Source organism: Leptonotus elevatus, chromosome 18, assembly GCF_054856555.1.
Source record: "Leptonotus elevatus isolate MCC_2025b chromosome 18, RoL_Lele_1.0, whole genome shotgun sequence".
NCBI lineage: Eukaryota > Metazoa > Chordata > Actinopteri > Syngnathiformes > Syngnathidae > Leptonotus > Leptonotus elevatus.
In genome coordinates, this window is record NC_141256.1 from 12,429,294 (window position 1) to 12,445,898 (window position 16,605).

General features: G+C 41.1%; 3 protein-coding genes across 5 annotated transcripts; all 3 read left to right on the top strand.

The window, feature by feature from the left end:
* Positions 1 to 2,645: 2,645 nt before the first annotated feature.
* cnr1 (cannabinoid receptor 1) lies at positions 2,646 to 8,454 on the top strand. Of its 2 annotated transcripts, none has more exons than XM_086061662.1 (2): positions 2,646 to 2,997; positions 4,554 to 8,454. In XM_086061662.1, exon 2 carries the CDS (start codon positions 4,595 to 4,597, stop codon positions 5,996 to 5,998), a length of 1,404 nt encoding a protein of 467 aa, XP_085917788.1. In that variant the 5' UTR covers positions 2,646 to 2,997; positions 4,554 to 4,594; the 3' UTR covers positions 5,999 to 8,454. The 2 variants fall into 2 exon arrangements, with proteins under 2 accessions (XP_085917788.1, XP_085917789.1); XM_086061663.1 differs by having other exon boundaries at positions 2,646 to 2,992.
* Positions 8,455 to 9,173: 719 nt separating this feature from the next.
* On the top strand, positions 9,174 to 11,087 carry akirin2 (akirin 2). Its single transcript, XM_086061616.1, has 5 exons — positions 9,174 to 9,696; positions 9,912 to 10,043; positions 10,152 to 10,301; positions 10,388 to 10,459; positions 10,531 to 11,087. The coding sequence occupies exons 1-5, from the start codon at positions 9,525 to 9,527 to the stop codon at positions 10,539 to 10,541; spliced, it is 537 nt and encodes a 178-aa protein (XP_085917742.1). The 5' UTR covers positions 9,174 to 9,524; the 3' UTR covers positions 10,542 to 11,087.
* Positions 11,088 to 11,584: 497 nt separating this feature from the next.
* Positions 11,585 to 16,525, top strand: rars2 (arginyl-tRNA synthetase 2, mitochondrial). Of its 2 annotated transcripts, none has more exons than XM_086061322.1 (19): positions 11,585 to 11,759; positions 11,877 to 11,950; positions 12,049 to 12,151; positions 12,277 to 12,360; positions 12,442 to 12,598; positions 12,686 to 12,769; positions 12,857 to 12,933; positions 13,668 to 13,826; positions 13,904 to 14,010; positions 14,095 to 14,187; positions 14,296 to 14,356; positions 14,442 to 14,518; positions 15,029 to 15,153; positions 15,261 to 15,328; positions 15,399 to 15,508; positions 15,583 to 15,675; positions 15,753 to 15,827; positions 15,933 to 15,996; positions 16,395 to 16,525. In XM_086061322.1, the coding sequence occupies exons 2-19, from the start codon at positions 11,913 to 11,915 to the stop codon at positions 16,479 to 16,481; spliced, it is 1,662 nt and encodes a 553-aa protein (XP_085917448.1). In that variant the 5' UTR covers positions 11,585 to 11,759; positions 11,877 to 11,912; the 3' UTR covers positions 16,482 to 16,525. The 2 variants fall into 2 exon arrangements, with proteins under 2 accessions (XP_085917448.1, XP_085917447.1); XM_086061321.1 differs by having other exon boundaries at positions 11,585 to 11,745.
* The last annotated feature ends 80 nt before the right edge of the window (positions 16,526 to 16,605 follow it).

The following is a 16,605-nucleotide window of genomic DNA, read 5'->3' on the forward strand; positions in this document are numbered from 1 at the left end:
GTGAATGTTAAGGCGGCGCGCTGAATTTACAGATTAGACGTGGGGGGGGGGGGGGGGGGACAATCTGTGAGTCAGAAAGAGCCACGATTTCAACACCAAAAGATGTGACGGGAATTTTTGCTATGCTTGAGGATCGAGTTGTGGCGGAGAAAGCCCTTTTTCACGCATCTAAAATATCACGACTGGAATTTTTTTGGTACTGCATTTGAATTTGAATGTCAACTTTTGTTGCTACCGCACCTCCTACATCTACGCAGAATAGCATCGCATCAAAATGAATGACACGACTATGGCCATAATTGTAGACGATTTGCGGTTGCCGCAGCAACGATTTGCGTATAATTCTACCTGAAGTAAGTGTGCACCATTGAAGCGATCACAAAGTTTCAAAAACAACCTCGTGAAAGTTTTGCCTGGATGACAAAGTCTGCCTAAGAACAACAACGGCAATGTTTGCCTGATTAGCAAAATGCTAATTCAGCCGATGTGTCGCGGGACAGAAAGTTAAACATGTCTTTGTGATGTTTGCCAAATAAATACATGTAAATGAGATCCGCAAGGCCACTTGACAAAAGGTTAATTGGTCACTTTGCACGCACACACACACACAACTCTCTCTCGCTCATCATACATTTGTTGCAACTTTTTGCATAATTATTGAAACTCACAAAAAGCCATAATTAAAAATATGACATCAGTTTGATTGGTTCCATTTTAATGTTCGTACATAGTTTGTCGCAACTTACAAGACTGCAATTTTCACTTCCCACTGTATGTACGCTACTTACGCTAAGCACTGATGGGCAGAAATTCAGGGTAGCTCGTTCACGTGATTTCAAGATGGCCGCCTCCAGCAAAGTTATCCGGTTGGTTTGACATACAGTTTCATGAAGGCGCGCACAAAATGATGAGTATAATCTAGCCACATAACGACCAATATATCCACTAATATTTAACCACTGGCAACCTTGCTGGCAGGAGGCCGCCATCTTGAAATCATGCGGACAACTTACATATCAGATATAACACATAAAATACATTTTTGTTTCGATTTTTTTGGGGGAGTATGATTTTGTTGGATGTCTTCCTGTCACAGATGTGTTTTTAAAAGTGTAATTATACTAGTGTGCCCTCAACGTACGACAAAAAAAACACATTACTCAGCAAAAATGACATCAATAAGCTAACCATGGGTGGACCTAAGGTAAGTCCTTTCTTCTATTTTTCTTCTTCTTTTTTTTCGCTGTAAAAAATGTGTTACTCTGAACAATCCCATTCTGTTGCTAATTATCGGAAAAACTCAATGACATCAATGTTTTTTTTATTTATTTTTTATTGAATAGCTACATTTTTCTTGACCAGTTAGCATAGCAGCTAACACTGCTAGAATGTACTGTAGAGCAAAACCTCAAACATTAGCATTGATTTGCTATCTTGTTACTTTAAATTAAATATGGTTAAAAATATATATATATATTTAGTATATACTTTTTATTTTTTTCGTTTCTTTTTTTTCTTTGAGAGAGCTCAGTATTGTTCATTCGGTAATTTGACCAATTCGACATGTCATCATCATTGCTCTCTCTCTTTTTATTTATTTATTTTTATTTATTTATTTATTTTTAGTATATGCTTTTTCGATGCTTGAGCATTGCCAAACCCTACAATTTTATATGACAAATAGACTATCACATGAAACACAGATTACTGAATTAAAATTCATTCACTACCATAATTTTTTTTTAAATTATAAAAAATTAGGGGTGACAGGCAATTAAATTTTTTAATTATAATTATTCTTATGACTTCACTACATTAATCGCAAATGTTATATCTGTTTTAAATGTACAATCAAAAAAATCTAGGTTTTCATACTCTTGTTAACAAAAGTGGGAAAAAATGTTAAACTAAAATAAATAGTTCAAATGTATTTTTGACGTTTTTAGCCGTCAATGGCAGTGAATGAGTTAAGGTGGATCTGGACAAATATATATTATGACCTGTTTTTCTTAAAAACAGTTTTAAAGAGAAATCAAGTAAAAAATATATATATATTTGTGAATATCAATTTTGAAGCTAAATTAGAATCACGGCTCACCTGTTTTACGAGTTTGGTCATGTGACACTCGCAAGCTGAGCCGCGATTGGTCATTACCTGAGCAACTGTGATGTCATTTTCGACAGCAAGTGGCAAAATGGCCGCCCCCAGAGATGGATCAAATTGGGTCGATGTTGCTGCTTAATTCATATTCCACTATTTCCAATACAACATATTATAACGATATTTTTTTACTTGACTTTCTCTTTAATTAAATCAATGATTTGTTTTTCAAAAATATGTATCGCAGCAGTGCACGATCTTAAAACAATCATTTCAGTGCGTCTTCAATGGCCATTGTTTCAATAATTTGGCATCAATTGCTTTAAAAGAAAAAGATCCATGTCACCTTTTTTTGTTTCTATACCAAAATCCCCGCTCACAGTCGGACTGGCTACTTAATCCGATTCCGTTGCTGTATTTGATGCTTCTTTTTTGTGTGAGCTCGAAGGGGAGCGCTGGGAATTCAAATAAGATTTCTCCTTGCGAGTGCACTGACTGCCTCACGCGCATGGTGGGGTGGGGGGGGGGGGGGGGGCAAGCTGGAAAAAAAGTGATGCCGGCACGTGACGCGGCTTTTGAGGGAGCGACGCCTTATAAAAAGTGTGAGAGAGGACTGTGGAGAGAGCACAGAGCGTCTGGAGGAGAGCCGCGCTCGCATCCTCCCCAACAGCAGAAGCACGCGCGCGCGCGCACAAACTAGCATTCGTCTGTCGATGTGAGTGTTGGAAATGGCAAGCAAGCTTCATTTGTATTAAATCACACTTTGTTTTGTTTTGTTTGCTGTTTTTTTTTTTTTTTTAACGAATTGAGAGGAGGCTGGATGTTGCGCTTCTTTTGCCTTGGATTAACGCGCGAAGATAAAGGGCGGATCAGCGCACTGGAGGGAATTATGTAAGGTAAAACACAATCATTTTCATCTTTTGAGGATTATTACTCATCTTAATTCTAATGCGTTAGTGGGGGGTTTTCCGCATTAAAGTATTATGTTGCCACCATTTCTGAACTAATTTGATAAATGACATCATTAAGTACCATAGTGAATTATTATTTTTATTTATATATATATATATATATATAGCACGGGCGTGGGTAATGCATGCAATTTAAGTGAGGTTTTAAATCTGACCGAAATGTTTAGCCTATATAATTTACTTGTTTATTCAAAAGATGATGATCATATATCAAATATATATATTTTTTGGAACTTGCATAAAAGTATGAAATCAGAATTTATTTATAAATGTGTCCACTTGCTGGACAATTTATTTGCACAAAATTCCTGTTCACGGTACCCAACATCAGATGAACGCACAGAGAGAAATGTTGCATGGAAAGCAGTAGTCCTCATGGGGAGGAAAATTGAGCGCCCCCCCCCCAAAAAAAAAAGATATTGAATCAAATTGATTTTTTTTTTAACTAGCAAAAACGTGGAATAATTTAATTAAATGTTATTTGTAGTGACAATGTACATGTATTGGGTCTCAGAAACACTGCTGCAGCCTCCTAATTGTAAATGCACCGAGTGGCCAAAACATTAGGTACACCTGCACACACAAAAAATAATGACAAAAAAAATTGTGCAATTCCTTTCGGGGAGGGATTTGAATGAATTGAAATAATTTACTTAATTTCAAATTGAAATGAGTTCAGATTTCTTCCACTGTATCTTGTCCATTGTAATACACCGACTGAGCGAAACATTCACAAATTCACATGAACAAAAAGTGTCATTTAAATGTTCATTTTTTTTGTAGGTGGAGTTCGCATAATGAGAGGCGAGTCTAATATTTTGACTCGGTAGTATAGTTAAATGATGTTCGCAAAAATGAGCGTTGGGTGTATTTTTAAATATTAAAATTAATAAAAAATCAACTACAGGCATTATTTATTCATGTAAATGTTGTTTCTTGAGTCTACGAAGCACTGCTGCAGCCCCTTTATTGGAACTACAACTACAGGCCAAAACTTTAGGTACACCTGCACATAAATCTGCCCTTCAAGAAACGCGTCCGAAATGTATAAATGTATTTATTTTTTTGTGGGTGTAGGAAGTGCATTTAATATTTGGACTGTGAGTTCTTAAATGAATCCATCTCTTGTAGTATCAATCCAAACTGAACATCATCTTTGATATTGCAGAGGCGGGACGACGGACTCGTCTGCTTCGCCCTCAAAAAGCTGGCCTCGAAAAACAAGAAGGAACGTCATAAATATATTCGGCAAAATGATCTTGTCAGTAGGACAGAAAAATGTACTTGACATGATTTCTTACGCCAACGCGTTCGCTGCCATTGACGGCTATAGACGTCAAAGATCCATTTAAAGATTTATGGGTCTCGTAGTCATCTGGGTTCGGCTCCAGATCAGAAGTGTGGTGGGGGGGGGGGGGGGGGGGGGGGGTTGGAGTGGAGGGATTGTGCAGGTTGTGACTTGACGTGTGGTCCGTTCGCAGGTCGGTGTAAGCTCGCAGTCCTCCCGTCCCCTCCCAGCAACATGCAGTCTGTGCTGGATGCTGTGGCCGACACCACCTTCCGGACTATCACCTCTGGCTTACAATACCTGGGTTCCAACGACGCCAACTACGATGAGCCGGTCAGCGACGTGGACTTCAAGGGCGTCTTCTCCCTGCAGAAGCCCTTGTCGTCCTTCCGTAGCAACGCCTTCCCTGACAAAGTCCCCCCCGACGAGGAGCTGATCCTCAGGGGGTTCTACCCCACCAACGCCACGGAGATCCTCTCCAACCGCACCGCCTTCCGGGACGAGGGCGCCACCATCCAATGCGGCGAGAACTTCATGGACATGGAGTGCTTCATGATCCTGACGCCCAGTCAGCAGCTGGCCGTGGCCGTCATGTCGCTCACCCTGGGCACCTTCACCGTCCTGGAGAACCTGGTGGTGCTGTGCGTGATCCTGCAGTCTCGCACCCTGCGCTGCAGGCCCTCCTACCACTTCATCGGCAGCCTGGCCGTGGCCGACCTGCTGGGCAGCGTCATCTTCGTCTACAGCTTCTTGGACTTCCACGTGTTCCACCGCAAGGACAGCCCCAACGTGTTTCTCTTCAAGCTGGGCGGAGTGACGGCGTCGTTCACCGCCTCCGTCGGCAGCCTCTTCCTCACCGCCATCGACCGCTACATCTCCATCCACAGGCCTCTGGCCTACCGGCGCATCGTGACCCGGACCAAGGCGGTCATCGCCTTCTGCGTGATGTGGACCATCTCCATCGTCATCGCCGTGCTACCTCTGCTCGGCTGGAACTGCAAGCGGCTCAAGTCGGTGTGCTCCGACATATTCCCGCTCATCGACGAGAACTACCTGCTCTTCTGGATCGGGGTGACCAGCGTGCTGGTTCTGTTCATCATCTACGCTTACATCTACATCCTGTGGAAGGCGCACCACCACGCCGTGCGCATGCTCAGCCGCACCTCCCAGAAGAGCCTGGTGGTGTACTCGGCCGACGGCACCAAAGTCCAGACCGCGCGGCCCGAGCAGGCCCGCATGGACATCCGCCTGGCCAAGACTCTGGTGCTCATCCTGGCGGTGCTGGTCATGTGCTGGGGTCCCGTGCTGGCCATCATGGTCTACGACCTCTTCTGGCGGATGGACGACGACATCAAGACGGTGTTCGCCTTCTGCAGCATGCTCTGCCTGCTCAACTCCACCGTCAACCCCGTCATCTACGCCCTGAGGAGCAAGGACCTGAGGCACGCCTTCCTCGGCTCCTGCCACGCCTGCCGGGGCAGCGGCCAGCAGCTGGACAACAGCCTGGAGTCGGACTGCCAGAACCGCGGCGCCAACATCTCGGCCAACAGGGCCGCCGAGAGCTGCGTCAAGACCACTGTGAAAATAGCCAAAGTGACAATGTCGGTGTCCACGGAGACTTCGGCGGAAGCCGTGTAATTGGCTGTCGAGATTGGGGGGGGGGGGGGGTGGCGGGTTACATGTCATGTTTCTTGTCGTTCATTGTAATAAACCTGATTTGAAGATAAAAAAAAGACAATTTAGTCAGCTTACGTCGGGGCAGAGAAGATAAGCCAAACAATCCTTCCTTTGATGATACGAGCATGAAATTTGGCAGAAATACTCTTTGTGGGACTTTAATTGGAAGAGTAGTTCTGGCCTTTAACCCACCAAATAACTGCCTGATATGCAAAATATATGAAGTATCTGCTACATAACTTGATTTTTTTAACGACTATTTGAAGACATCGGTGCGAGATGGAGGTTATCAGACCAGTTTCTTTCTAACCTTTCTTGAACCAAGGCAAATATTTTACCGTTGTTTTTTTTTTTTTTTTTAATGGTTACCCCCTATATTCTAAACATGCCATTCGGATTAATATTGTGTTTGTAGCATATAAATTAAGCAGTAAAATACACCAGTTTTGATTCATCTCAGGGGGCCGCCATTTTGTAGTTCGCTGTCGACTGAAAATGACATCACAGCTGCTCAAGGCTTAGGTAACGACCAATCACTGCTCACCTGTTTTCTGAAGTATTTTTTTTTTTGTGGGGGGGGTCATGCTGAGTCGTTACCTTAGCTCTTAGGCACTGTGGCAGTGCAAAGCAAAATGGCCGCCCCCTGAGATGGATCAAAACAGGTAGATTTCGTTGCCTTCATTGTAAAGATTTTTTTTTTTTTTTTACTTGACGTACAGAGTATATTCATACCAAATTTCATCTTATCAACTGAATGATTCTGGCCACTGAAAAAAAAAAAGCACATTTAGCTGTTAGTGTGTGAGCACATGATGTGCCCAAGTGCCAAATGGTATTACAAGGTCGTATATGGACTGCGAGGAATTCTTCAGTTGACTTTCATGATAGTCCAATTAGTGAATGCATTTTATATTTTTGTACCGTGACTTCAGGTTTTGAAAATAATGTATCTTATCTTCACGTTGGGAACAAGGGGCTACTGACATTTTGAATTTCACACGTCTTATACCGTGTGCCATTTGCACCATGATGAATACAAAAAAAAAACCTTCTCTCTCTTTCTGTCTCCCGCTCTTGGACTTTCTCACAGGCTTTCATGTACAGACATTTTCTCTTATTATTAGAACAGGTCACTTTTTATACTTCTTCTGACAACACTCAGTGAGTGGCGAGTGTGCAAGGAGCGTGTGAAGCGAAATGAGTGGCGAGTCGTGCAATGTGAAAAATAACAGCGCTTCTAACTCGAGATATTAAGAATCAACGCAGTTTTTTTTTTATGTGGTAAAAAAAAAACTGACTTTTTTTTTTAAACAAATGGTGATCACCGTTGTACAATTGTATCTATTTGTTTACTTGCTAGCCGTTAGCCAGTATAGAGTATCACAATCATCGAGTGTACAGTGTTATAATGCAAACATCGTTGCAATTAGGGATGGGCATTTTTACAAAAGGCCTAATTGATCGTTTCAATATATATTTTTGATGGGATCTGAGGATCTTTGATTGTTCTAAAGTCCTATAGACGGTGGATGTACTGTAGTTACCGTAGGTTACCTTTTCTTCTTCTACTAGAAACTACTTGAGACGGGACCAACAGCGCCTCCGCTGGTTGCTTCTAGGTGGTGCACCTTGGTTGCCATTCATCAACAATCCCTTTGGCACAATCGACGAGCAATCAAATGTTTCTATAATGCCCATCCTTAGTTCAAATCCAAATGCTCGGCTATTCAGTACGGCTTGAGGGCAAAAATGTTGGACTCAAAAATGAGCTAGGACTCAGTGTGCTGGTCACAACTGTGCGAGCTGCGTTCATCTCGTGTCCGCTTTTGACTAGATTGTATGTAATACCTCGTGACTTGGTGATATAGTTCAACTTCGAACCCAAAGCCTTTAATGAATCATTGCAGTGAGTTGTATTCCAGTGCTACTGTTGCAGCAGGGTGTCGGGTCATTTTTGTTTTGTTTTGCTGAAAAAGCCGAACATGCACTGGCCTGTAGTGAAGTGCTCGTAAGCGTAATGGAAATATTGTCTGCTGTTCATTTTACATGTGCAAATAAAGAAATGGATGAGGGGAGTGTTCGCACTTACAAAAGCATTTTTGAAAAAAAAACAAAAAACGATTATTTCCCCCACCCCCAAATAAGCAAGTGAGTGCTTTTTAATCTAGGAATTTGACAGCACAATTGTTCTTCTGTAGGTTTTTCTATTGGTGTGACGCAATCCATAACAGCTATGTACCAGTAAATGCTTCTGCTGCCTCTTGTATTATTGAATAGTGAAGACTAAAAAAAATAAATGTCAAGTGACTGTACAGTAGTGGGAAAATGAGCAAATCCTCAAAATGACAAAAAAAAAAATCACAATCGCTCAAGTGTTTTTAATATTACTGTTTCAATAAAGTTGCAGTTGATTGTCACGTTTGTCTGAAGCTATTTGATTGATCATTTCAGCATGATGAACATTAACCCACCCCGCCTCTCCCTGAGCTCCAGTTTACCATTATGAGGTCAATAAAGAAAAAAGATGGAGAAATCATCAGCTCCCCACATCCAGCCAATCATTCAATGTACTGTCTTTTAGCGCCCTCTGGTGGCTTGTTTTTGTATTTTTACTTCTAACCAAGAACCCAAACCTCTTCACACGTTTTTTTTTTTGTGTTTGTTGTATTTCTAATAATCCCCACAGGGACAAATTGCACTGATAGCATTACACGAGAGCAACATCTGTTCATTTCTGTTCATCTTCTGTTTAAGACAGCTTGGGATAAATGCAACATCTGTCTGCACAGATGCCAACAGGACTTTGTTCATTTATCTACTAAATATTCCAAACTGCAAAAACCCAAATACATTTTTCCCCCCACAAATATTCTGGAACTATTTCTTACTTTTTTAAAAAATACACTTGTTTTCATTGTTTCAGAAGCATAAGCCGTCGGAGGGTGGATTGTAGAACATGCGGAAAATCGAAATCGTTTAGAAACTTCTCTGCCCGCTGGGGTTTGTTGCCAAACAACTACAGTTTTTAAAAAATGTCACTGGGGTTGTCGGGAAATGTAGTATTCAAGTAAGTATAACGTCAACCGTCATAGGTGATTAAAAACTACAACTACCGGCATTTGGGCGCTTTCTCGCGCATGCGCATAGCAAGTGAAAAGATGAACGAATCTCGCCGGCCCACCGTTTAACCGTTGTCTTTACCTTGTATAGCGTCGAAATATCTGCTTTCATCTGACGATACACCGTAGCTAAGACGTATCGTTGTCCCCGCTTTTGTTCAAAACACGTTTGTTGACTTAAATTGGGTGCCATCGGTCAACAGAAAGAAACGAGAGACGAGAAAGCGGCGTTTTCTCATACCCCGGAATTGCTACTCCACTACTGTAGCCGGAGAACGATAGCTAGCATTAGCGTTCTTACACCCTGCTATAACATAACATAACGGAAATAATCTTGTGACTTGCTGAGATTTTTGGGAGCTAACGCAATGGCGTGTGCAGCTACTCTGAAGAGGACTCTGGATTTTGACCCGTTAATGAACCAGGCTTCCCCGAAGAGGAGGAGGTGCGCCCCGATCCGGTCTCCCGTCTCCTCGCCGCAGAAGTACCTCCGCCTGGAACCTTCGCCGTTCGGACAAGTGTCATCCAGACTCACCACAGGTTGTCGGGGATTTATATTTTTATATTTTATTTGACTTATGTTGGACGCTAACTATTAAAAAAAAAATAGGGATCGGCGAGGCGAAGGCTAGTATTAACTTGTTGCTGTGGTATGCTGGAACGATTGACCCAAATCTTCAATGCCAGTGACAATGCGTGTTATTTTATATTTATTACGACCGCTTTCGTTACGTGTTTATATGTTTCTGTCTCAGAGCAAATCCTGCACAACATCAAACAGGAGTATAAGCGGCTCAAGCGACGAAATCTGGACGCTCATTTTCAGCAAGTAGACGCCTTCTCTACTCTGGAACTTCACAATATCCCCAGCGGATCTTCCCTATCAGGTAGCATGAGCACCTTTTTTTTCTAAAAGCTAGATTTATACTACAGGCCCAAGTGCCCCCAATACTTTAGATTGTTTTTGTATTAACTGAGATTTCTTATCCGGACAGGTTCAAGCTCAGGCGCATCCTCTCCCACCAGGAAGGAGCAGCCCTTATTTTCCCTCCGACAAGTCGGGATGATCTGTGAAAGATTACTCAAGGAGCGTGAGGATAAAATCCGGGAGGACTATGATGAGATTCTGACCATGAAATTAGCTGGTATGCTTTAAAAGAAAAAGAAAAAAAAAGTGTTTCATTTTGTTTCCCCGATATGATAATCACTCATTTTAATATTTTCCCAACAGAGCAGTACGATGCCTTTGTCAAGTTCACGCATGATCAGCTCATGCGAAGGTTTGGAGAACAGCCTGCTAGCTGTGAGTATTTTTATTTTTTATTTTTCAAATGTTTGTGAAGTTGTATTTTATGTGTCTCCTCTCGTCTCTAGATGTTTCTTGAGAATTCAGCTGGAACCTCAGTGGTCTACTTTGGACTTTCTCCCGGCTGTGCCATATCCGCCTCCCAGTTGACTCGACGGTCTAGTCTGCGGCTTTCACGTTTTTGCTGTTGCCGGTGCAGCTCGGGAGAGAGAACTCCCTCCCCCCTGTTGTCGACGTGTCCTCGGACCCTCTGTGACTTCTACCAGTGGCCTCGCAACATTTATTTGGCTTTCTTCTCTGGATGCCTTCACGCATTTGAGGCCGACTGCCACCATAAAGCTCTCTGGCCTATTCAATTCTGTTCTCGGTTGTTATTTTAGTCATGTAAATTTTGTTTGTACAGTTTGGAAAAGGGTGTAAATGCTGTCAAAGGGAGCCTTCAAGATTAGACTCATTGGATCAGAAACTGATTTTTTTGTTTTACACCGTATGCAGGCATTTATTGCATCTATGTTGTTATACACTGTATTGTTTCCCCCCCTTTGACTTTTATTCATGCTAAAATATTTTGTTTGTAGTAAGGTGGGGCTTAAAATTGAGAACATTAATAAACCCTTTACACAGACATGTCTTTGTGATTACCTGTTTTAATGCATATTAAAAATAAAAAATAAAACTTTTCTTATGAATTTAAAGTATTGTGAATCAAGAAATAGTTTGCCCTTTTTGGGCGTTTATTTAAAAATGAGCAGTGATTTTAACAGTTCTTTTAAACTATGTGTTATCATACGTTAACAACACAGTAGAAAACGAGTAAAACAACAACAAAAAACTGGGTCTTAAAAATGGAAAATATCATGTGAGCACAATTTTGAAGTTCTGAGAGCTTTCTTGTTTCTAGCACCGGATATAGAAAATAGATGTATGTCTAAAAAAATATCTCAAAATGTAAGAATTTTTCAATTTTACATGTGGACTGATAATCCTTTATTTTAATTTTGTTTTGTGACACAATTGGATGTTACGCATATTGTGGACAGTGATAATCAAACTACACTCTTGCGCTTGGTGACGTCACAGAAACGCAGCCTGTGATTAGACGAGATACCGGAAAAAGGTTTAGCGAAACAGGAAGTATAGTCGAGCAATCGTTTACTAATCACGTGAATGCGTCCTATATACATAAGTGTAATTCTTGTTTTATTATATATATATTTTTAACTCTACATGTTTCGCGCTCTAGGAATATGGCATCGTTTTTCAGGCGAACGATAGCAGCGAAGGTAACGAAGAAGAGGTGACACTGCTATGCTAACTTGAGCGTCCCTTCAGGGGCAAATCATACGTGGTTGGGTCTCTTCGCTCTCCTCAACCAAAATAATCTTGTTTGTTCATTGTTTATACTTTTGTATAGCTGGGCAGGACGCTGCAGCAGTCTGATGACGTCTTCATGCCTGCTCTTTCAGCTGTCCCTGTCTTTAAGAAACAGTTAAGCTTCTTGTTTTTCCCTCCACGCTCATTCTGTCACACGAAAAGCTTGACCTTTTACCACATTTCCCAAACCTTTGTGGAACTTTTCTCCTCAGGCAGACTGGTGACTTGAGGTTGTCTATTAACATTTTAAGAACTAATGGGGTTCTACCAGCTAATGGAGACATCCAGGCGCAAGCAGAACACTTGGCCAATCAGGTAGGATTGGATTAGATATAGAAAATTCATTGAATAGCCACTATTAATTTTTTCCCTGTAGTAACAATACAGCAATTAAAGTAAATAAGTAAATGTATGCCCAAATACATATTTATATTTTTCAGCTGAAGCAGGACAGCGTGGTGCAGGACATAGCAGCAAGAAATGGTGTCATCAACTTCAAAATTAATCGCAAACTTCTTGCCCAGGTTTGTCATATTATTATTTACCAAAATTATTGACTAGATCTTCTGTCCCTGACCCGTCGCCCCTGTTCTTTTCTAATCTAGAAAATACTGGAACCATTTGGAACGGGGCACGATGGCAAAATTGGGCTTCATAGTGAACTTTTTAATTCTCTAAAGAAGGGAACGACATTAGTAGAGTACAGCTCTCCAAACATTGCCAAAAAGTTCCATGCGGGACATTTACGATCTACGATTATAGGTGACTTTTTGCTAGTAATATTAAACACAATAATAATAATAATAATACTGTTGAACATTAGACCAGGATAACAGACTCTTTCTTCAGGTAACTTCATTGCCAACTTGAAGGAATCTCTTGGGAACAAAGTTATTCGAATGAACTATCTTGGAGACTGGGGACTGCAGTTTGGTGAGCGATTATCGGGGGGTAAAAGCTTAAAAGCCTTCACTTTTGTGGACATTTTCTTGAATACCGTCCTCAACTTTTTGTCTTTAGGTTTGCTGGGAGCTGGTTTCAGTCAGTTTGGCAGCCAGGAGAAATTGAAAGAAAATCCTTTACAGCATTTATTCGAGGTAAGACTGCATATCCAGTGACTTGTCTTGGAAAATTCGGATGTTTGATCTTACATTTAATTTCTAAATGGAATTAAAAGGTATTGAATTTACCTTGAAGACAAAAAAATAAAAAATTCTTCTAAATTGAATGTTAACAACCCTGCCACATTTGAATGTTTGAAAAAATTGGCAACTAAATCAAGGCTTCAAAATAATAATAACAAAATTATATATATATATATATATATATATATATATATGCTTCTTTTAACTCATTCACTGCCATTGACGGTTATTGACGTAAAAAATTCATTTAAAGTATTTCTGTTATTTTTTCCACTTTTGTTAACAAGAGTGAAAAAAAAATATATTGTTTATTTAGAACAGATGTAAAATTTATGATTAATCGTGTTAACTATTGAAGTTATGCGATTAATTCCAATTAAAAAATTAATTGCATAACTTCACAGGTTAATTCGCGATTAATCATAAATTTTATATCTGTTCTAAATGTACAATAAAAAAATTCTAGGTTTTCATACTTTTGTAAGTGTAAAAAAATGTTAAACTAATAGAAATAGTTTAAATGAATATTTGACGTCTATAACCGTCAATGGCAGTGAATGAGTTAAGGGGAGCACAGTATGGACCTGGAAAAAAAAAGTCCTGCTGCTGCCTAATACTGTATTTCTTGAATTTCTCATGGAATCTATCAATTTATTATATAACTAATGATCGTGTATGTATTGCAGGTATACGTGAAGGTCAACAAGGAAGCGGAGCACAATGAGGACATCACACTAGCGGCCAGGGACTTCTTTCGCCAGCTGGAGCAGAACGAGAGTCAAGCTATGTCGCTATGGCAACGGTTCAGGGACATAACCGTGAGCGAGTATCGGCACGTTTACGAGGTGCAACCCGCCGCTTGCGTCGCTCTGTCGTGAAGCCCAACTTCATCAACTTCATATTGATGCGTTTTGATTGCCAGCGGTTAGGCGTCCACTTTGACGTCTACTCGGGGGAATCCTTTCACCAGGAGGGAGTCCGGGAGGCGGTGCGGCAGCTGCGGGACCGAGGCCTGTTGAAGATCACCGAGTATGTGCCGGCATTGGATCACTCCGAACTTTTTTCTTTTTTTAATGCAAGCTTTATGACATTACAAAAATGTGTGATTTCAAGGAAGGGGACGGGCGTCGTGGATCTCTCAGCCGGAGACCTGAGCAACATCTGTACTGTCCTCCGCAGCGATGGCACAAGTCTCTACATCACCAGGTGGCTGCCTTTCATAAACTGAAATGTAGAAACCAAAGCTCCTGGTGGAAATGTGTCATTTCCCACACGCCGTAAACATGAGGGAGAAAAAGTTTGTTTTAATTTCAGGGACATTGCAGCGGCTATCGACCGGAAAGAAAAGTACAATTTTGATGAGATGATTTATGTGGTAAGAACATTGAAAGCGTGAATGCCGCTCATCGGGTTAATATTACTTTCCTCGAACAAACCGTTGTTATCTCTCATTTTTCAAGACAGATAAAAATCAGACGCATCACTTCCAGCAGTTGCTCCTGATCCTGCAAGCGATGGGACATTCCTGGGCTGACAGGTAGCACTCAGAACTGAACACACACAAGAAGCTACATGCGACCTCGCAGTTTTTATCAATAGAGATACAATACCCAAAAATGGGGTCCTCAGTTTACACAACTGAGTCCGGAATTTTGGCCTTGATTCAGAATGCTATGTTGACAACATTGGGAATACCCCGATCTTTTTTTTTTGTGAAATTTAAAATTAAGTATATTTTCTGAAATAAAATAAAAAAACATTTTGAAAAGTCTGAAAATGTGTTAAATAAGCAATAATGCTTTAAGACATTACAACAAAGTCAATATTGGCATTTATTTATTTTTTAAAAAATGACGCCAATATTCCCCCCTCTTTTGACTGAAAATGATTATCAAATATAAATTATCGGCCTCATTGACTACTAATAATCGGCATTGGTATTGACCCTGAAAAAAAAAACATATCAGTCCATCTCTAATTTATAATCCCCTAAAGATGACATTTGTGACAAATATACGGGTGACAAAAACATCTGACGTTCGCGCAGGTGTCATCATGTGCCCTTCGGCCTGGTGAAGGGCATGAAGACTCGCACCGGAGACGTGGTGTTCTTAGAGGACCTTCTGGACGAGGCTCGCGCGAGAATGTTGCATAATATGAGCCAATCCAAAAGTATACAAGCCGCCTCAACTTTACTCATCCGCATGAACTTCACTTGTGTGGGTTGAAATTTCGTTTATTCCTTTTTTTTGGATCACGTCCTCGTCCCTGTCTTGCAGTGACAAAGGAAATGGACGATCCAGAGGACACGGCGCAGAAAGTGGGAATCAGTGCGTTAATCGTCCAGGTGAGCAATGACGTTCACTTTTTGCTTTTTCAAAATGGTGGAAGATGAAACAAAAAAAAATTTGTTTTAGGATTTTAAAGGTCCACTGCAAGGGGACTACAAGTTTGACTGGGACAAAATGCTGCAGGCTCAGGGAGACACGGGCGTTTTCCTCCAGTACACACACGCACGTCTCTGCAGGTGTGTTATTATGGGATGTAAAAGGGACGATTAAAAAAAAAAAAAAAAATCTCACCAATTACATGTCTGTGCAGTTTAATCCGAATGAACGACGATGACGACGCCACGTTCGACCCGTCGCTCCTAAGCGAACAGTCGGGCGTCTCCATCCTTCAGCACCTCCTCCGGTACCTTCGACAACACTCGTCATCGTTATTCAGCGCCTGCCAATCAAAACATCCTCTTTTTGTCTCCGCCCCCACAGCTACGACGAGGTGTTGTACCAGTCGGCCCAGGATCTGCAACCCAAGCACCTGCTCGTCTTCCTGCTGAAGCTGTGGTAAGTAAGCGCCTTAAGCAAAGGCTGTCCGGGTGCGACTGAGCGAGCCGAGCGCGGGAACATTTACAGCAGTTTGAATATTGACTCATTCTCACGCTCTTGTAGCCACCTGGCAGCCTCGGCGCACAGAGAGCTGCCGGTCAAAGGGAGCCCGCAACAAGTTGCTCAGGTAACCACAAAAAAATAAATAAAAATCACGTAAAAAGTTTTATCACAATTTTTGATGCAAAAAATGAAGCACGTGCAATATTTTTTGACTCCTCTAGATGGTGCTCTTACATTGCACTAGTCTTTATCTTCAACCCAATAGCACCATCTAGAGGAGTTAAACATATTGCGAGTGGTTCATGAAGCTTCATTTTTGCACCCAAAATTGTGAGAAAACATGATCAGTGTCTTCAGATATTATTTATACTAAAGGTGCTTAACTAAATATTATTTAAAAGCATCTATTGAGACCAATTATTATACATTTAATTAAAAACTTTTTTTTTTTTTTTTTACAATTCAATAAGTGATTTTTACGTATAAGTCGAAATCACATCTGGATTTTTTGAATGCTCACAGGCAAGGAAGAGACTTTTCAGCGGGACCTGCTCGGTCCTGGCCAACGGGATGAAAATTCTTGGCATCATGCCAGTGGACAAAATGTAAATATTTGATTTAATCGCGATTTAATAAAAGAATCAAAAGAGTCACTCATTTGTAACGCAACGGCAACGTTGTCACCCTTTGGACTGGTTCGACTTGCTTGGCAGGAACAGAAATGCCGTTTACT